Here is a 22065-nt window from a genome sequence, read left to right on the forward strand (position 1 = left end):
CATCAAACACAATCTCAACCCCCTTTACACTGGACGACACCACATCTCCTTCTAAGATTACCAAGTTTGTATATAAATCTACCACTTCCTTTTCATAAATCAAACTAGGTTCAAGGAATAACTCCTGCCACCCCTGAAACCTTAGTAGTTCACAAACTTGCTTCACTATATCCATTGAAAGTATATCAGGGTGAAAGGTTCTACCCCTAAGCACTGATTTGGTTTGGAAGTACTTTTTCCTTCCCACTTTTAGAAATTTATCTGCATTTCTTTTTGCAGATTTTGATTTTGATTGGGGAGTAGTAGAATGTTTACCCTCAGACACACCATCAGTTTCAGAATCAAGATCCATTGGAGATACTGATGAATGAACAGGAGACTTACCCAATCGCCGATGCTTCACCCAGATGTTGCATCATCAGTTGGCTTGACCACATGCGCACTCCTTGTCACTGGCCGGTGTGGACGAACCTGTTTAACTGCAATGTGCTTTCTTGGCCTCCTTAGTTTTTTAGGGTGAAGGGAGCTCAAAAGAATATCATCATGGATTGGGGATGGTGGTGGATTTTGAGGAGTTGTGTGGTGAGATAGGGAAGGAGGGGGATTATTTGGGACAGTGGTTGTGGGAGATTCTGGGTTTGGTGATAGTGGGGTTTCTTGGACCGGTGATAATGGGGTTTCTTGGACTGGTGATGGTGGAGATTCGATGATGGGTGGTGGTGGGGAGTTTTCAACGACAGGTGAAGATGCTTCTATAGCTGGAGATGGTGAAGAAGTTACTTGTGGTGGCGGAGATATAGCTTTTGGTGGTGGAGATGGAGTTTTTGGTGGTGGAGATGGAGTTGTTGGTGGTGGAGATGGAGGCAGATCTGATTTGGATGAGGATGTAGGTGGTTTGGGTGGCAGTTGTCTTTCTTCCTCAAGATTTGGTACAACATCAACAACTAGGTTCTCTTCCCCCTGAGAAAATGCACTATCAGACAAGCTTTCGTCATCAGAGTAAGAAACAAGTGGATTAACCATGGTGATGGAAGGGATTTTGTGTTCTTGTTTTTCTGAAGAATGAAGATGAGAGAAGTTTGGTTGCTTGTTTAGAGAGAGTGCTTTATTGGGAACGGTTTTGATGTTGTATTTGAGGGGTGTGAGTAATTATGGGGGATTGACATCGAGGAGACGTGTGTTGTGACGGTTGCACCTGCTTTTCAGAGGAGTGACATGGGAGAGAGAAGATGAAATTGATTTCCCCCAAAAAAAATTTATTTATTTTTTTCAAAAAAAACAAAATTTCCTTTTTTTTTTAAAGCAGTTAAATGTACAAAAAGATGTAGAACCAACTTAACTGAACCTGGTTTATATCTCCTTAGAACTTGGTTGGACAGAGTTCAATCCAAAAAGATGAGCCCTAACTCAAGTCTATTTTTCTGAAATGACTCTCTTCCTAGTGCCTTGGTGAAAATGTCAGCAACTTGATTCTCAGTTTTGCAGAACTCCATTACTATGTTTCCTTTTTCAACATTATCACGAAGAAAGTGATGTCTAACATCTATGTGTTTGGTGCGTTTGTGTTGAACTGGGTTTTTGGCCATGTTCATAGCACTTGTGTTATCACATAGAATAGGAATACAACCTGTTTCTATACCAAAGTCTTTAAGCTGCTGTTTTATCCAAAGGAGTTGGGCACAACATGAAGCAGCTGCAACATACTCAGCCTCTGTAGTAGATAGAGCCACTGAATTTTGTTTTCTAGTTGCCCAAGATATTAAACATGGTCCTAAAAAGTGTGCCATCCCAGAGGTACTTTTTCTATAAACCATATGTACTGCATAATCTGCGTCAGCAAATCCCTTTAGATCAAAAGAGTCACCAGTTGGATACCAGAGAACCAGGTTCATTGTGCCTTTCAAATATCTCGAGATTCTCTTCACAGCTTTCAGATGTGATTCCTTTGGACAAGACTGAAACCTTGCACATAGACCAACACTGAACACTACATCAGGTCTACTGGCAGTGAGATATAGGAGTGATCCAATCATACCTCTATATCTGGTGTCGTTGACTGATGAACCTGGTTCATCTTTATCAAGCTTTGTTTTTGTCCCAATGGGGTTGTCATTTGACTTGGCTTCATTCATATCATACTTCTTCAATAATTCCTTGGTGTATTTTTGTTGATGAATTGATGGTCCAACTGAAGTTTGCTTAATTCGGAGTCCCAAAAAGAAGTTCAACTCTCCCATCATACTCATCTCAAACTCAATATTCATTAGTTGAGCAAATTCTACTCCCAGTGAGTCATTGGTTCCTCCAAATATGATGTCATCTACATATACTTGGACTATGAACAGATCTTTACCTTGTTTTCAAAGAAACAGTGTATTATCAATTTTTCCTCTTGTATATCCATGTGTGAGAAGGAAAGTAGACAATCGATCATACCATGCTCTAGGTGCTTGTTTTAACCCATAGAGTGCTTTGTCCAGTTTATATACATGATCAGGATACATGGTATTCTCAAAACCTGGGGGTTGTTTTACATACACCTCTTCTTGTAGGTAACCATTTAAGAAGGCGCTTTTGACATCCATTTGGTAGAGTTTGAACTCCATGTGAGCAGCATATGCGACCAATATTCTAATTGCCTCAATTCTTGCTACTGGTGCAAAGGTTTCATCATAGTATATACCTTCTTCTTGGTTGTATCCCTGTACAACTAGCCTAGCTTTGTTGCGCACTATTTGACCTTGCTCATCGAGCTTGTTTCTAAACACCCACCTAGTTCCTATCAGTGTCCTGTTTTGGGGTTTTGGAACAAGGTTCCGCACTCTACTTCATTCAAACTGGTTGAGTTCTTCTTGCATAGCACCAATCCAATCAGAGTCTAGCAGTGCTTTCTTTATATTTTTAGGCTCAATCAGGGACACATAGGCAGAGAATGCACACATACTACGTAATTTGGACCTTGTAGATATGCCTGAGTTAAGAGGAGTAAGAAAGTTTTGCAAAGGGTGAGAACTTTGATGTTTCCAACTGTGAGTTGGAACACTTCCTGGTTCTTGAGGTGCAGATGAACCAGTTTCATTGGTAGACTTATCTCCTATTTCAGATGTTTTATCAGAGGGTATGGGTTCTTTTTCACATATTTTTGGTTCTGATGGCTTGGAGAAGGTTCCCTCATTTTATTCATCCTCTGAATTTCCTTCTTCACTAGTATGTTCATTAAAGACAACATGGACACTTTATTCTACACGGTTTGTTCTTTTGTTCAGTACCTTGTAGGCCTTGCTTTGTGATGAGTAGCCCAGAAAAATTCCTTCATCACTCTTGGCATCAAATTTTCCCAAATTATCTTTGTCATTGTTGTGTATAAAGCATACACACCCAAAGGCCCTAAGATGTGCTAGATTTGGTTTTCTTCCTTTTAGCAGCTCATATGGTGTTTTGTTTAACACTGATCTGATCATACATCTGTTTATTAGATAACATCCTGTGTTCACTGCTTCAGCCCAATAGAATTTTGGAAGTTTGCTTGAGATTAGCATTGTTCTTGCAATATCTTCCAGTGTTCAATTTTTTCTCTCAACAACACCATTTTGTCGTGGTGTTCTAGGTGCTGAAAAGTTATGCTCAATCCCATTTGTAGTACAAAATTGTAGGAATTGTGAGTTCTCAAACTCCAACCCATGATCAGATCTGATGCTGATTATTTCTTTGTTGAATTTCTTCTGAACCAGCTTTGTAAAGATTTCAAACATAGTGAATGTCTCATCCTTTGTTGCAAGAAACAATGTCCAAGTGAATCTTGAGTAGTCATCAACTATTACAAACACATATCTTTTTCCACCCCTGCTTAGTACACGCATTGGTCCACACAGATCCATGTGAAGCAGCTCTAGTGGCTTTGTAGTACTTACTGTCAACTTTGGTTTGAAGGATGACCTAACCTGTTTTCCTTGAATGCAGGTTCCACATACTTGGTTGTCCTTGAAACTTTTGGTTGGCATTCCCCTAACCAGGTCTTTAGATATGAGCTTGTTTATAGTTGTCATGCTAATGTGTCCCATTCTTTTGTGCCATAGCATAGAGCAATCAGACACTGCACTTAGACATTTAACAGTACCTTCCTTGGAGTCAACAATCTTGGCTTTGTACACATTCTTGTGTCTCTTACCTAGTAGAACCAGGTTCCCAGCCTCTGAGTTTGTTACTCTGCATTCCTTTTCTGTAAAAAGAACGTTATTTCCTTTATCACATATTTGAGATACGCTCAATACAAAGAGGAATTGAACCTCTTCTAGTTTTTTGAAAACTCTAATCCATTTGATGTCCGCCACCCTTCCCCTCCTCCTTCCTCCGTTAGTTTAGATTATGTTTTAGGCCATTGACATAATATACATTCTCAATTGCATGAGTATCCATTGATCCAACCTTTCCAATTCCCTGAATTTCACCACTTTTGCCATTACCAAAGGCAACGTTTCCTCTGTTGATGTTCTTGAGTGAGAGGAAGCTTCTTTTATCTCCAGTCATGTGTCTGAAACATGCACTATCCAGGTACCATTGTTGCTGCTTCCTCTTCACTGATCCCTGCAATTTAATTTTGGGAATTAGATTTTTGGTACCTAAATCCACTTTGATTTATGCTTAGGGAATGGGTGGATAAGATTTCTTCTGGCCCATCTAGGAAGAGATTTGACTTTAGGAATTTGTTTTTGCTCATTGGGTTTCTCATGATGAGGTTTTCTTAAGGACTTCAAGTTTTTGTTATGAGCAGTTTGTTTTCTTTGACAATCATGGCTTTCATGCCCTACCAGCCCACAGTGCATGCATAGACGATCTATGCTGGGATTTTTTACTTGAGAGCTAGTTCTATCAAAACCTATCCCATGTTTCTCAGATGTGCGATTCTTGTGCATGTTGTCAAGCAGTATGGAAGACCTGGTCCATCTCATTCCATTTTATGCTTCAGTTTTAGTCACAAGAAGCTCTTTCGAGAGTGCTTCATTCCTTTTAGTTACCAAGTCTAGGTTTTTACTTAGTTTAGCATTCTTGGATAAAAGATGAAGATTCTGTTTTTCAAGAATCTTGTTTTCTTCTCTTAGTGATGCATAGTCTTCCATTGTCAATTCCCTTTTTGAGTCTACAGTTTTATATGCATCAATGAGAGTGTAGAGTAGGGATTCTAGCTCCCTTTTTGGGTATGAGCTTAGATTGTCTTGTATGTGATGAAGACTAACCTTTTCATTCATATCTTATTCTTCTTTATCCTCTTCAGAATCTGATCCAGCCATGAGTGCTAGTATGGTTTCTTGTGATCTGCAAGTTTCCTTTTCTTCCTTGGTTTCCACTGCTACAAGGGCAAGAAAGTCATAATCATCTTCTTGTTCTAGTGCAAAAAGAGACTAGTTTTCTGTCTCATCACCCTCAGACTCTTCATCAGATGAATTCCCCATTGCTGCAAAAGCCCTCTTCATTGACATGTCTACCTCTTGAGTTGTCATTCTTCTGTTTGAGGGGACAAACTTATCCTTTTTGATATCTTTCCCCTTCTCAAAGTTTACCTTTTTCTGCTCTAAGGCCCAAAGTGGACAGAATTTGATGAAGTGTTCTGGGCTTCCACACTTATGACAAACCTGGTCTTTAGTGTTTTCAGATGGTTTTTGAAAAACTTTCTTTTGAAAGGTCTGCCCTCTCTTTGGCATTCTGGTGAACCTTTTGGTTATGAGGGCAATATTTTCATCTTCAAAATCATCTGATGCAGTAGCCTTTAGAACCAGGTTCCTTTCCTTTCTTTTTCCTCCAATTTCCTTTTCTTGGTTTTTCTTGAGTTCGTATGTGATGAGATTACCAATTAACTCATCCATTGCCAGTGAGTCTAGGTCGCGGGCTTCAGTGATAGCCTCAACTTTGCTTTCCCAAGTTTCAGGAAGGACACTCAAGAGTTTCCTTACTGCCTTTCCGTTAGGCACTATCTCTCCTAAAGAGTACATCTCATTAATGATGGAGGTGAACCTGGTATGCATGTCTTGAATAGTCTCCCCTTCTGCCATCCTAAACAGCTCATATTGCCTGTTCAAGTTATCAATTTTAGACTTCTTGACTTGCGTTGTTCCCTCATGAGCTGTTTGCAGTGTTTCCCGTATGGCTTTGGCATTTTACATGACAAGATTCGATTGTATTCGTCTGGTCCTATGCCACATATCAGAATTTTCTTGGCTTTGGCATTGTTTTGAATTGCAAGCTTGTCTTCAACATTCCATTCTTTTCTTTCCTTTGGGATTTTGGTGATTCCATCAGTTGCAGTTTTCATAGGTATGGTTGGGCCATCTAGAATTACTCCCCATAGATCAGGGTTTTTGCCAATAAGATGGTCCATCATACGATTTTTCCACCATCCATAATATTTGCCATTGAACAGTGGTGGTCGTGTTTGTGAAGCTCCCTCTTGTGGGGTAGGTGGTGCTGCCATTGAGTCTTTTCAAGGTGTGAATCTTTTAACGAAAAGACCTGCTCTGATACCAATTGAAGAAACCTTACCCCAGAACAAGAACCAGGTTCTTGTAAGTTGCTTTTAAGTAAAGACACAAACACTTATTGAATTAAAAACCTTCCTCACTCAAGGAAGGAAAAACCTCGTTTTATTAATTCAACTATAAGATTTTGTGATTACAACTCAATAATCAAAAGTCTTATCTCTACTACCTCCTCGATTGACTCCAATCGATCTCTCCAAAAGGCCAAACCCACCTTTTGTTACAACTCTTACTAACACTCAACCCTAAAAAGAGCCAAACTCACCCTTTGTACAATAAACTGTAAATTACAATCAAAACAAAAAATAAGACAAATAGTTCTACACGATAAAACCTTCTCACCCAAGAATGTTTTAAACGTAGTAATCCTATCAACCTTGAAGACTTCAGTTTGATGAATATTTCTCCCTTGTTTTCTGCGTGAAGTCGTGCCTTTCTTCCTCTGCCTCGTGCTCCTCTTATAGAGTTTATTTTGCCTTGTACAATCCTTATCTGATAAGGTAAGGAAGTTATGTTTAAACAAGGATTTTTTTTTAAAGTACAATCCTTATTATACACAACTTCCTTCCTTAATAATACATTTAAGGTTTTCCTTATTTGTATTAACTTGTACCTTTAATATATTATTTTTGACTTTGACAAATAACTCCATTTTACTTGATCTTGGACTCTAGCTTGACTTCTTTTGCTGCGTACATTTGCTATTGGTCTTTGCGCTTCTTGTCTATCATCAAAACATGAATTATCGATTTTATCATATTCTATCACAAGTCTTGTCACACAAAGTGATAATCAAATTTGTTATATTAATGATCACTGAAAGTGGTCATAATATTTCAAAAGGCTCATGGCTAAGTTTTGATAAATTCGTCGACAATAAAAAGATGGATGTATGACCAATTTCATCAAAAGGGTAAGACGATGGATCTATGTCCAATCGCATCAAAAGAATAAGATGATGAATTTACGTTCAATCGCACTAGAGGGTAAAATATTGGGTTAAAGTTTTGGTGCCCATAATGATAAGATATTGGGTTCAGATCCATCAGTTAATGTCCTAAGACACTTTTATATGGATAAGACATTAAATTTGAGTCTTAATGCACCATATTGATTATATAATATGACTAGAAAAAAAAAACTAATGTGTTTTTCTATGAGAAGTCATGAAATTTACTAAATTTGCTCCATTACTTAAAGTGAATGTGGTGGTAGTGCATAATATGTCTGAAAGAAGAAAAGTTATTGAATAATGCACATGAACATAAAATGAGGTATTAAAGCTATCATAAGACGATATGCTGATTGTATTCCATTCATGAAGAATGAGTACTTTTCATTAAAAATATGTACAAATCCATTCTCCAAAGTGAGTGAGGTGTAACCCACCATGCTATCACGATCTTTGGTTGTGGATGTAGTATCAACAAGATTGTATCTGGAAAGAAATATGTTAAAAGAAAGTCCATACTTTATCTTTTGACTTTTAATAGATAATAATTAGTGCAATTGAGGCACATTCTAACACTAATTTCAATACTATCATACTTTTGCATGATTGTATGGGACATCATGAGCCTATAATGATAAGGTGAATTATAGTCTATAGATAATTCGAATAGACATCCATTAAAGAACCTAAAGATTTTTTTAAATAGTGAAATTTGCTTGTACGGTATGTTATCAAGGCAAGTTAATGAGGCCATCATAAACAAAAGTTGATTGAATCCCCTGCGTTCTAGGAACCTATACAGATATTTGTGGACCTATTCATCCATATAGAGGATTGGTTAGATACTTAATGGTCATAATAGATGTTTCTTCTAGATGGTCTTATTAGTGCATATTGTTATCTCACATCTTGATGTTTGTGAAAGTATTGGGATAAATAATATGATTAGAGAAATAATTTTCTGATAATCAGATTAGTCTATTTAGTGATGGGATCATGACTCACCTTTAGAAGAGGTAGAACAAGTGAGAAAAATAAATCCGAAATTTTTTCCCAGAGTATTAAAATTTGAAATTTTCTCATATAATAGTAATAAATTTGAAATTTAGTAAAGCAAAAGTCACATGGTAGAGTAAACTTGGAGTGTACGAGTCTAATGATTTATTAGTTGACATGAATAATTTTGCCATCTCAAAGATGTGCATACTGAGTAATGGACATACATTGAAAAACTAGAAGATTCTTCAAAAATTCTTTTGTTGCTTGTTCTCGTGAAAAGTTGATTGGATCGATTAATGTTGAGTCTAAATCCCTAAATTCTAAAATGCATTAAAGGTGAATATGGGCCCCTTCACCTATCATGTGATATGATAAAGATATGCATCTATTGTCACGCCTTGAACCTGCACCTTGGACGTGGCCGACACTTAGAGGCCATAACTAGCTCACAAGCAAACACTTGGTCTGACTTACTTAACTTAGTGGAAGACTAAACTCAACTTACTTATGAAATAAGCATGTTCAAAACCAACACTTCATATAATATCTGGCCAAAATGGCACTTAAGTCTCAACAAGTAAAACAATTTCAAACTGAATCACTAATTGTCTGATAATACCTCTAAACTGACTAAAGATGGATGTTGGGATAGACCACACAACATCATACAACTAAAATACTAAGTAAATGAAATAGATTTCCTCCGAAATGCAAGGAGGCTCAACACTGACTTTGAATCTCAATCTAGATCAACAGAGTGATGCATGTTGATCCTAGTTACCTCCGTCAGCATCATAAAATGATGCAGGACAACTGCCATCAGTACATTGAATGTACAAGTATGCGAGCTGGAATGCTAAGTACAACTATAATGTTTGAAATGAAGTAAGGATTAACTTACCTTGGCTTTGCTCAACTCAAAAGATAACAACTCAATATAAAGAAATAAAAATATATGTAATATATATATATGTGTGTGTGTGTGTGTGTGTGTGTGTGTGTGTGTGTGTGTGTGTGTGTGTGTGTGTGTGTGTGTGTATAAAACTGATAAGACAGAGTAGCTCTTAGTTCATTAAAGATAAAACAATAATAAACTCGACTTTACTTATATATGAAATTAATATAGTTTTTTGTGGGAGTTTCTCTAGCCGAAAACCGCCACTTTGAGCCTAAGTGGTGATACAACGTCTAAACTACGCTACCAGAAATGTCGTATACTTTGACGTCGCATAGAAATCCTCAACCTAGTGGATCCACAAGCTAAACTTACGTGATCATCTAAAAAGTATGACACATTAATACCAATGATAGCTACATGGTTTACATGGGAACTTGACTTATTTTAACTCTCATTCCCACATCAGTGCTCAATAGTACTCCCAAAACATACTTTAGCTCATAGTTTATAAATAAAAAACTTTCTTCCTTTGAGTTGAGATAATTTACTGAACCTTTAGCTTTAAAAAGCTGCCTTTTGAATCGATGTTCCTCATTTTAGTTCAAAATCCTTTGGAAATCATATTTTCCGTAAATGTGAAAAATTTATCAACCTTTTGGAAATACTTAGTCCCCCTTTTATAAACTATAGAGAAATGAATTCAACTCTTGCTCTTTACTTAACTTGAAACTTTAATTCTTAAGGAATACTTAGTCCTCTTATATATTTTTGAGAAATGAACTAAACTTTTAATCTTTTACTTAACGCGAACTTGAGTTTTCAAAAAAATTAAAAAAGTTTAAGTAAGACTCTAAGAACTTTGAAAACTTTACTTTTACTCAGCTCATAGCTTTAGACTTGGCTTCTTGCTGCCTTGATTTGATCCTAACTTCCCTTGAATGTGGATTATGGATTCAAGGATCATGATCTCATGTTTATGGATGATTTCATGATGTTTAAATTTACTTTAGAGTGTTGAAATCAACTAGGAATGAAGGATAAAAAACTTAGGAACTATTACGAAAAGATAGGGAAAGAAAGGAGTCTCCAGGGGGTCGGGGCGCCCAGAGAGGCGCGAGGCACCAGGACCTGTCGGACATACACTAGTCTGGGGCGCTCTGGCTGGCTCACCGCGCCAGGGCTTGTCAGACAGAGCCTACATTGAGGTGCTCTAGCAAGCGCGGCGCACCAAGGGTCGTCTGACGAGACATCCAACTTACTTCTTCGTTTTTCATGTCTAAACCTTCCCAAACTCCCATTGATCCCACCCCAAACTCTTAGGATCCCTAAATAACTCATTACCCAATAATTTAGACTCAAAAAAAAAGTCTGAAAACAAGAATCAAAACTACTAGAGATCAACTACAAATCAACCAACGAGAATTTTAAACTTTTCATCAAAAACTTCAAGATTTACTTTCAAATAACTCTAAATTGTTGTAATGAATCAAATTGGAGGGTCCGTGAAAGAAATGAATATCGTATGATCTCACATACCTGATAGGGATCACCCCAACGAAATCCTCACAATGATTTTTTGGCGTTCTTGCTTCTTCACCTTCTTTCTCCTCTTTTCTCCTTTCTTTCAAAGCCCTAATTTATTTTGTAAATGTGCAAACTGAATGGTATAAGATTAGACCCCAACTTAATACCCCAAAAACAAAATTAGTAATTGATTTAGGAAAAGACCAAACGCCCTTAACAAATATGAACTGAAAATTCCTATGCTCAACAAGACAACTTTCGAAAGTTATATCTCCCTCATACGAACTCAGAATTTCGCAAATTTGGAGTTTTTGGAAGGATATTCCCAAGATATTTCCATCCATATACAAAACTCATCCAAACTCCTCCTAATCTAGAAATTATGACCGTTTGAAAATGACTAAATTACTTTTGAAATCTGGAAATTTTGTAGATTTCCTTACATATTTCCAAATTTGATTAATCTTGTTTTTTTTCTTAGATTAACCTTAGTTAATTCAAGATACGAGATGTTACAATATCTCCCCCTTGGGAACATTCGTCCTCGAATGAGATTCATTCACTAAGCTAAGGGTAGTAACATTATTTTAGTACTCACAAACAAAAACAATTACTAACATGCTTATATACGACCTTTTAAAGTGCTAAAAAGAGAATTTAGTACATTGATCTGCGTTCTCTTCGGATTCAAAGAGATGTGCATATATCTTCTTCATATCCTCCTCAGCCTCCCAAGTCGCTTCTTCAACAAATTGCTTCCTCCAAAGGACCTTGACTGAAGCAACTTCTTTTGTCCTCAACTTGCGAACTTGACAATTCAAAATCTAAATCGGAACTTCTTCATAAGATAAGTTATCCTTAATCCCCACATTCTCTAGTGATTCTATCAATGAAGGATCATCCAATCACTTCTTCAACATATAAATATGGAATATCGGATAACCCGCCGCTAACTCTAGGGGTAGCTCAAACTCATAAGCCACATTGCCCACTCTCTTGGAGATTTTATAAGGTCCAATATACCAGGGACTAAGTTTCCCCTTATTACCAAACCTCATAACTCCTTTCATGGGTGAAACCATAAGATACACTCAATCGTCCACCTCAAACTCTAATAGTATTTTCCTAACATCTGTGTAAGACTTTTGGCAACTTTGTGTTGCCTTCAATCTCTCTTGAATCACCTTCAACAAATCTCCTATAATAGCCAGCCAAGCCCAAGAAACTCCTTATATTTGTTGGAGATGTGGGTTTAGTCCAACTCTGAACTGCTTCAATCTTCTGAGTGTCAACTCTAATCCCTTCACTAGAAATAATGTGTCCCAAGAATGCCACAGACTTAAGCCAAAACTCACACATGGAGAACTTGGCGTACAACTCCTTATCTTTCAATATCTAGAAAAAATCCTGAGGTGACTAGCATGATCTTCTTAATTACTTGAATAAATCAGTATGTCATCAATGAAGACGATGACAAATCGATCTAAATGAAGTTTTAAGACCTTGTTCATAAGATCCATGAACGTTGCAGGTTCATTAGTCAAACCAAAGGACATAACCAAAAATTCATAATGCTCATACCTTGTTCTAAAAGCTGTCTTAGGAATATCATAGTCCCTTACTTTCAACTGATGATAGCCTGATTTGAGGTCAATCTTGGAAAAGTAAGGAGCACCCTGAAGTTGATCAAAAAGATCATCTATCCTTAGAAGAGGATATTTATTCTTGATGGTCACCTTATTTAACTGACGTTAATATATACACATCCTAAGGAATCCATCCTTCTTTCTAACAAACAAGATCGGAGCACCCCAAGGTAAGACACTTGTTCGAATGAAGCCTTTATCTAAAAGACCTTTTAATTGCTCTTTTAGCTCTTTTAACTCTACTGGTGCCATTCTATATGGTGGAATAGAGATAGGACGAGTATCTAGAATGATGTATATGCCAAAGTCTATCTCTCTTTCTAGAGGGACTCGGGGTAGATCATTAGGAAAAATTTCTGGAAACTCATTGACTATAGGAACTGACTGAAGGGAAGGTACCCCAATACTTGAGTCATTAACTCGGACTAAGCGATGGATGCATCCCTTTGAAACTACCTTCCTCGCCTTAAGGTATGAAATGTAACGACCCTTAGGCACTGCTGAACTACTAGCCCACTCTATGGCTTGCTAATTTGGAACTTGAAACTTGACAACTCGAGTTTTGCAATCTATTGATGCATAACAAGTATGAAATCAGTCCATATCTTGAATGACATCAAAATCTACCATGTCAAATTCTACTAGATTAGTCACGGTGTACTTGTGATTGATGGAAACAGAACAATCACGATAGACTCTTTCCGCTAGGATAGACTCCCCAACAGGTGTAAAAACACAGAACGGATCAAGGAGTTTTTCAGGAAAAATCTCAAACTGATTTGCAACAAAAGGAGTCGCAAAAGGATAAACTTGCTCCTGGGTCTAATAAAGCATAAACATCAAAAGTAAAGACTTTGATCATACCCGTAACAACATGTGGAGAGTTCTCTTTCTCTTGGCGGCTAGTGATTGCATAGCGACGGTTCGCCCCTCCTCCGGTACCAGAAGTGGATCCTTTAGGTGCATCCCTATCTGGTGGAGCAACTAATGAAGATTGGACTCTATTGCCCAGATTTCCACCACCTTGATTATTCTTGGGGCACTCTCTTATGAAGTGACACTCTTGACCACGCTTGTAGAAACCTATTTGGCCATTATGAGAATTTCCTGGGTGGTGTCTACCACACTTGGTACATGCAGGAGCCCTACCTTGAGATTGAGCTGGTCTAGCCTTGAAGTGCTGTGAATTGTGGCCGCTATGCTCACCTCGATTTTTAGGTGCAGGTGCATTAGCAGATGATGGTGCATGCCCTTTTTGTTTCTGAAACTGTGGTCGACTTGAACCACTTTTTGTTGGCCAGACTCATTCCCAATCTTTGCCTTCTTGTTTCGGTACTCCTCTCAGTCCTTCAGATTCTCCTATTCAACTTGTTGTACATATACCATCATCCTGGATATGTCCATTTCACCTATCAATATGGCAACCCTACCTTCCTTACTTGAAGCACGACCCAACCCGGCAACAAACATACCCATTCTGCTCCTCATGTCCTTAACCATCTCCAGTGCATAGCGAGATAGTTGGGTGAACTTCAACCGATACTCATGAGCACTCATGGAGTCCTGTTTCAAAGTAAGGAACTCATGTACCCTCACTTCCTTCAGTTCGCGAGGAAAGAACATTTCCAAGAAGGCTTCTTCAAAATAAGCCCAACTTGGACGTGGTTCACCTCAGTTTTACCACCCTTCCACTTATCAAACCAGGTTCTAGCAACACTCTTAAGTTGATAAACAGCCAACTCAACCCTATCCACATCAACCACATGCATTACCTCAAATACTTTCTTCAAATCTTCCACGAAGTTTTCCAGATCTTCAGTAGTGCTTGATCCAGTGAAACTAGGAGGATTCATCCTCAGAAACTCATGAACTCTTAAGGTATCAACCCTTTATTGTCGAACTTCTCTTTGCTGCCTGATTTGGTTGGTTACTACTTGATTTAACATCCGTATAGCTTCCCAGAACTCAACATTGGTAACCTCTCCTTGGGGTTGCACACCTGGTGCATTTGGCACCTCTTTTCCTGTACATTTCTTCAGGCTGGTCCACCTCTGACTGCTCTTTAGACTTGCCTTCTTACTTTCTTAACTTTGATCCTAACTTCCCTATAATTTGGATTATAGATTCAAGAATCATTATCTCATATTTATGGATGACTTCATGATGTTTAGATGTACTTTAGATTGTTGAAATCAACTAGGAATGAAGGGTACATCACTTAGGAACTAGTACAAAAGATAGGGAAAGAATAGAATTTCCAGGGGGGTCGGGGCGCTCTGAAAGGCGCGAGGCACCAGGACCTGTCAGACAAACACTGGTCTGAGGCGCTCTGGCTGGTGCGCCGTGCTAGGGCCTGTTTGACAGAGCCTGTCTTGAGGCGCTCTGGCAGGCGCGGTGTCCCAAGGGCCGTCTGACGGGACCTCCAACTTTCATCTTCGTTTTTCATCTCTAAACCTTTTCAAACTTCCATGGATCCCACCCGAAACTCTTAGGATAAATAATTAACTCATTACCCAATAGTTCAGATCAGAAAAACAGTCTAAAAACAAGAACCAAAACTACTAGAGATCAACTACAAGTCAACCAACGAGAACTTCATACTTTTCATCAAGAACTTCAAGATTTGAATTCAAATAACTCTAAATTTCTGCAATGAATCAAATTGGGGGTGTTGAAATAACCCAATACCGAATGATCTTACATACCTGATAGGGTTCACCCAATGAAATCCTCGCAACGAATTCTTGGTGTTCTTGCGTCTTTTCCTTCTTTCTCCTCTTCTCTCCTTTCTTTCAAAACCCTAATGTATTTTTTAAATGTGCAAACTGAATGTTATCAGCTTATACCCCAACTTAATACCTCAAAAACGAATTCAGTAATTGATTTAGGAAAAGATCAAATCGCCCTTAACAAATTCAGATTGGAAATTCCTCTACTTAATAGCCCAACTTTCGAAAGGCATGTCTTCCTCATACAAACTCAGAATTTCGCAAACTTGGCATTATTGGAAAGATCTTCCCAAGAGCTTTCCATCCATATACAGAAATCATCCAAACTCCTCCTGAGTTGGAAATTATGGTCATTTGAAAATGTCCAAAACTCAATTTTTAAATCTGGAAATTTTTCAGATTTCCTTACTTATTTCCAAATTTGATTTTTTTTTTCTTAGCTTAACCTTAGTTAATTCTAGATACGAGATGTTAAATCTATAATATTATCACATCTTCGTTTGTTGTCAACTTGCAGATTGACATTCGCAAAATTGTTTGTGCAAGATAATTAAGTTAAGAGCACAACTTTCAGATTATGAAATCAAGATAATTCATCTCGAAATTTTGATAAATATCCAAGCTAATATGACATTAAATTCCTCAAATAAATAGTCAATCATTGCTTATGAGAAGAAAGTTTCACGGTCTGAAATATAATATAGTAGTATGCATCAGACTAATAAATTATGATTAAATTTTATTTCAAATTGATTTATGGTCAAAGACCAGATATTTCATCTGATCATTTTTATATGTACTATATAATCAATGGATATTCAATGATGCACAAAGATAGATTCTCCAAAAGATTGAGACATATATTAGTTTTGTCTAACATTAGGAGGAGATTAGAAGCAATCCAAGAGTTGTAAACATTCCTATTGAATGTCCCTTAAAGATAGAGTCTACGACATGCATGAAACATGATAGACTAATCAAATTCTAAATAAAATAATTCTTGAAAAAAGAGGAGGATTGAAGAATCAAAATTATCATAATAAGGAGAAAATGTGCTCCACAAGTGAAAGGTGAAATGATGCATGTTGGTAAGCATAAAGCTTATTTGACTTGCAATCTAGGCACTGGAAGATGTCATACATTTAATATTAAATATTGTCACCTGACAAAAATGATATGAAAATAACTAATGAGTTCAAAATCTAGAGCATATACAAGTTTTTAAAAACTTAATTATAATCCTCGTAAAATTAAATAGATTCAAAATTCATAAAGCACATACAAGTATTGTCATGCAAGTTGGTGACTTGAATTGAAACTCTTGAAGAGTTTTCAACAAGCAATAGATTATTTTCTTAAAGAAGTTGAAGTAAGAAACTTGCACAAAAATTTTATTTGAAGGAAAGATTTATAAAAAGAGATGGAAGAAAATATATTTCGTCAAAACTTTTCTATACACATGAGCTCCCAAGAATGGTGTCAACAACATGCAACATGTTTGTTCAAGTAATACTATAGTTGATTTATTCACGAAGTCTCTACCAACTACAACTTTCAACAAGATAGTGCACAAACTTGAAAAACGAAGATTCAAGTATGTAGATTGATGTTCACATTAGGGGGAGTTAATACGTGATATACTCTTTTTCTCTCAAAAGGTTTTGTCCCATTGAATTTTCCTTGTAAGGTTTTTAGTGAGACATCCATAATGCGTTATTAGATATGCGTACGTTTTTTTCTTCCCTAGATTTTTTTCTCAATGAGTGTTATCTCGTAAGGTTTAATAAGACATATAATCTACCACATTCAAGGGGGAGTGTTATAAACATATTTGTATTATAGTGAATGTCTAGTTATATGGAGTCCTTTTAAGCGGGGTGGCTCGGCAGTGTTAAAAAAAGACAAGTGCTTTGGGTCCCCAATTTATGGGACCTCATTTTTTTTTTATAATAATAGGTTATAAGTTATTATTTTTTAATAAACATTGAACACTATTTGTAGAAAAAGTACACATTTCACAAAAAATAAAGGGATTATTAGAAATTTTTTGACATATTTAGAGTATTATTTTTCATGAAAAATAATTTTAAATAAGAATGATTATATTATCATATGAAAATTAGATTAAATTAATTATATAAAACTTCTAACAATTTAAATTTAAAACGCCATTTAATTTTTATTTTATACTATTAATACATTTAAATTGTCCCTACCTTTACAATATAATTAAGAATCCTTTAGATATCTCCTATAAGTAAAAAAAATTCTTTCATTATAAAGAAGATTTATAAATCTTGAATATACTAATAAGAAGTATCTTATGTTCCCCTATTTTATTCATTTCTTGTTGATATAGTTTGGTAACATTTTTAATATATTAGAAATATAATTAAAGAATATAATCAATATTTAAAATAAAAAGACAGAAATATATATATAAAAAAAAAAAACTTATTGTATGAATAGTCCTAGCTTCCTTTGGTGGCAGTGATACGAGCAAGCCACGTTTGTGGCCAAATCGCCAAAGATAGTTGGGTCCCACCAGTTTTAAGCATTCGGTTGTGGGCCCCATAATGTAGTGGTCCTGCTTAAAGTGGATAAAAGTTTATGCCACGTGGCTTCTGTTAGCCTGCACTACTATCATAGCAATCTGCCAACACAGACACCTGACTGACTACTCCTTTCTTGTTTCTATTTGATTTTCAAATAACTGGATAAAGTTTGCTTCTTTTTCTTTTAATTTATTAAGACCCTAAACCATGAATAAAAATATTTAAATGCACCCAAAATTAGTCTCTGAGTTTTATATAATTAATTAAATATTTTATTTTATATTTAATAGCTTATAAATTTGAAGTCTTTTATTAGTGTATGTACGTCAAAGATTAATTAAATTACTAATATTATATAATATATATATATATAGGTTTTTTGTATTTAATTAAAAATAATTCGATATTTAATTAAAAAAAATTAAATTATTCAATACCATAATCGCTATTAGTTTTCTTTGAAATTACAATGTAGACAGAATGAATAAGGAGTGAGTGTCATTTGTAATATAATATTAAAAGAATATATATTATAATAAATATATATATATATATATATATAAAGGAGTGTGGGTGAAATAAACATTTCGTTAAAAAATGAGGGAGTGAGTGATGTGGAAAAAAGAAATGAAAGGATACAAATGGCAAGATGGTCTGAAACGGTCCGTTACACATTGCTTTTAGTTATTTGCTCAGTTTTCCACACACCTCTGAGCTCACCGCTTCACCCAACTATATATAGAAACCCAATTCTGTAATCAACAAATGGAAGAGGAGAAAACTATGTTGATTGATGTGAATGAGAAAGAGATGAATGTTAATGGTGGAGTAGTAGTAGAGGTGAAAGAAGAACCAGTTATATTTATTAATGATGAAGATGACATTATTGGGGATTCAGTACCAAAGCCTTTGGATGGGTTGCGTGATGTAGGTCCACCTCCGTTTTTGAAGAAGACGTTTGAAATGGTGGATGATCCAAATACCGACTCTATAATCTCATGGAGTAACAGTCAAAACAGCTTTGTTGTTTGGGATCCTCACAAATTTTCAATTCATCTTCTACCTAAACATTTTAAGCACAACAACTTCTCTAGCTTTATCCGCCAGCTCAATACCTATGTAAGTTTGTACTTGATTTTCCTTAATTAATTAACCAATTTCTACTTCATTTTCACCATCTGCTTCTTCTAATTTTAATAGTAAACTCAATTCCTTTTGTGAAATTGTAATTTGGTTAATAATTGGGTTCTGAATTGGTTTGGTATATCTGACTTGTATCTCCATCCACTGTTTTTATGTTAGATTTATCTTTTGACTATTGTGGTATTTTTATTTTTTTTTGTGGATTTGTAGCGTTTCAGGAAAATTGATTCAGATAGATGGGAATTTGCAAATGAGGGTTTTCAGAAAGGGAAAAAGCATTTGCTGATAAATATCAAGAGAAGAAAGCAGTATCCTCAACTAGGAGGAGGAGGTGGTGGAGGAGCAAAATCTTGGGTAGGAGGTTGTTGCAAGGATGGAACTGAAGCAGCAGAGATAGAAAAGCTGAAAAAGGATCACAACACTTTGAAGATGGAAATTCTGAAGCTTAAACAGCAACAAGAGAGCACTGATAACTATTTAGCTACTATGAAGGAGAGGTTACAGAATAGTGAGATTAAACAAAAGTATATGGTGATCTTCCTGGCGAAAACGTTCCACAACCCTATGTTTGTTCAACATCTGATTGAAAAGGTGAAACAGGGGAAGACAACAACGGTTGAGAATGGGACCAAGAAGAGAAGGTTGTGTAGTGATGAAAATCAAGAGGAGTACACAACAATTAAGTCGGAGATACAAACACTCTTCTCTTGTGATGAATCGTCGAATAGTCCAGTTGAGGAACAAAAAGGCAAGGGAAATAACAGCAGCCCGGAGATGGTATCTGAGAACTATATATTGTGGGAGAAGTTGATGGAGGATGACATGATTTGTGAGAATGGAGCAGAAACAGATAAGTATCAAAGTGAGATTGTTCTTGAACTAGAGGATTTGATCTCGAACCCATCCGAGTGCAAGTGTATGCCTTAAATGAGCGAGAGTTAGGATGGTCCAACAGATAGCTAGCTTAAGAAAATCACAATGAATGTTTTATCAGTTGGTAGTAACTAACAATGTATAAAGGTTTTTACAGAAGATGAAGAAAATTAAGTAGTTTGATAGGGGTTTGGTGAAGAGGAGAATATTGTAGAACAAGAATATGAATGTTAGTTTCATGCATAGTATTAGTAAATATAATATGGTCTTTTCTTCCTGCTTTAGCACTTTCTCACCTTTGTTGTATATATGTGGTTGGTCTCCTCCCACCTTATTTGTTACACCCTCCATTGTTGTAGTTTCTCACCTTTGTTGTATATATATGGTTGGTCTCCCGCCCAACTTATTTGTTACCCTCCATTGTTGGGAGGGATTCAGAGTTGTACGTTATTTGGAAAAAAATTCCAGAAAATGATCGGCAAAAGGTTTTAGGTTTTACATTATACTATTGATGATCTTCTTCACAATATGATCCCTGCAAAGCAATTTCTCTTGGAAAAGAGGGGCGTCAAGCCTGGTAGGCCCAGGCCTGCCCCCGGGGAGCATACCCTAGGGAGGAAAGTGGAGCATACCCTATGGAGGAACGGAAGCCCGAACGGTTACGGCTCAATGAACTCGATTTTCTTTATGTCTTTTTTTATCGGGCCTCAAGGCCTCAATTGGGGTTTTTGTCCGGTATCCTTTTTCTTTTCGGTAAAGAAATCCAAAGCACGATTCCGATGGAGGCAAAGGGTTTTCGGGCCATTTGACAAGAATGAAAGGGTTCTATCTAATTAGAGAAGGTTCGAAAAGTGGATGAATCCTTGGAAAAACAGGGACCGACCAGGCCACACCTCATACTTCTGGTTCGAAAGCCAGAACTCAAAAGTGGTGCAGGATGGGTCCCTCAGGGCCCGTTTGGATGAACTTAATAAAAACAGCTTTAAAAAAGTACTTTTAAAGTGCTGAAACTTATTTTTAAAATAAGCAGTTATGCGTTTGGATAAAAGTGCTGAAGTTAAAAAAAAAGTTGTTGATGTGGTTGGCAAACAAGTGCTGATAAACAGCTTTTTAAATCAAAATATTTGAAATATCCTTAAAAGCTGTTAACATAATAAAAATTAATTAATTTATATTTTACAGCCATAAATAATTATATTTTGTTATCATTCACATATTTCTTTCTCATTACAAATTATTTTTAAGAGGAATATAAAGTTATTATAGATTTTAAAGATATATAATTTGAAAATAGATTAAAGAACGATTTAAGATTTTATTTTAGTTTCATCCATAGGTAATAATAATTGTCTATCATTCACATATTTTTTTATCATCACAAATTATTTATAAGAGGAATATAAATTTTATTTAAGTTATATGTGCAACTTATTTTACATTTTAATACTATATAATTTGAATAGATTACTTGAAAGATTTAAGATGTATTTTATTTCATTCATTAGTAATATTAATTGTCTATCATCCACATGTGAAAAGGAAAAAATAGAAGAAAGAATGTTAGGATTATGTGGGTAATTTGGAGATTGTATAAAAATATTAAGGGCAAAAAGGTAAAAATGTGGTCAACTTAAAACAGCTCCTAAGCTGGAAAAAAAACACTCATATCCCAACTTTTAACTTTTTGCTTAATATAAGTTTTTTTTAACTTAAAATAAATTATTTTGAGTATTACCAAACTGCTAAATAGGTCAAAACCAACTTTTAAGTCAATTTGACCAGCTTTTAAGCTGACTCAAACAGGCTCTCAATATTTTGGCTTCCGAATAAGAAATTCAAAGCCTCTTCTTTAACCATCCCTGGGCAAAAAATAGTGGAACTTGAATTTGAAATCTTTTAGAAATTCGCATCCTCTTCTTTAACCATCCAGGGGCACAAGAGGAACTTGAATTTTTACACGTACAGCAATAAAATGTAAAATATTGGACCTTTATGTTAGGCATATTGCATTATTTTTGGTCATTCTTTTTGTGAATTATTCGCTTATTTTTTAACAAATAATTTTTAGTTACTCTAAAATTAGTAATTGGTTATTGAATTCCCCAAACCTAATCTGAAATTGATTCTACATTTTAGAGTGTTTCAAATTTCAAATGAAGTGTGCTGTTTTCTCCCTTTTTCAAAAAGTATAATCAAAGATAATTCATCTTATCCAA

General features: G+C 36.0%; 2 protein-coding genes across 2 annotated transcripts; one reads left to right on the plus strand and one right to left on the minus strand.

Annotated features, from left to right (window-relative positions):
* Positions 1–399: 399 nt before the first annotated feature.
* LOC109120700 (vegetative cell wall protein gp1-like) lies at positions 400–1023 on the minus strand. Its single transcript, XM_019214715.1, has one exon. It carries the CDS (start codon positions 1021–1023, stop codon positions 400–402), a length of 624 nt encoding a protein of 207 aa, XP_019070260.1.
* A 17379-nt stretch (positions 1024–18402) lies between these two features.
* LOC101266046 (heat stress transcription factor A-7a-like) lies at positions 18403–20133 on the plus strand. Its single transcript, XM_004243702.5, has 2 exons — positions 18403–18952; positions 19187–20133. The coding sequence occupies exons 1-2, from the start codon at positions 18599–18601 to the stop codon at positions 19901–19903; spliced, it is 1071 nt and encodes a 356-aa protein (XP_004243750.1). The 5' UTR covers positions 18403–18598; the 3' UTR covers positions 19904–20133.
* The last annotated feature ends 1932 nt before the right edge of the window (positions 20134–22065 follow it).

This window comes from Solanum lycopersicum, chromosome 7 (genome assembly GCF_036512215.1).
Source record: "Solanum lycopersicum chromosome 7, SLM_r2.1".
NCBI classification, from domain to species: domain Eukaryota; kingdom Viridiplantae; phylum Streptophyta; class Magnoliopsida; order Solanales; family Solanaceae; genus Solanum; species Solanum lycopersicum.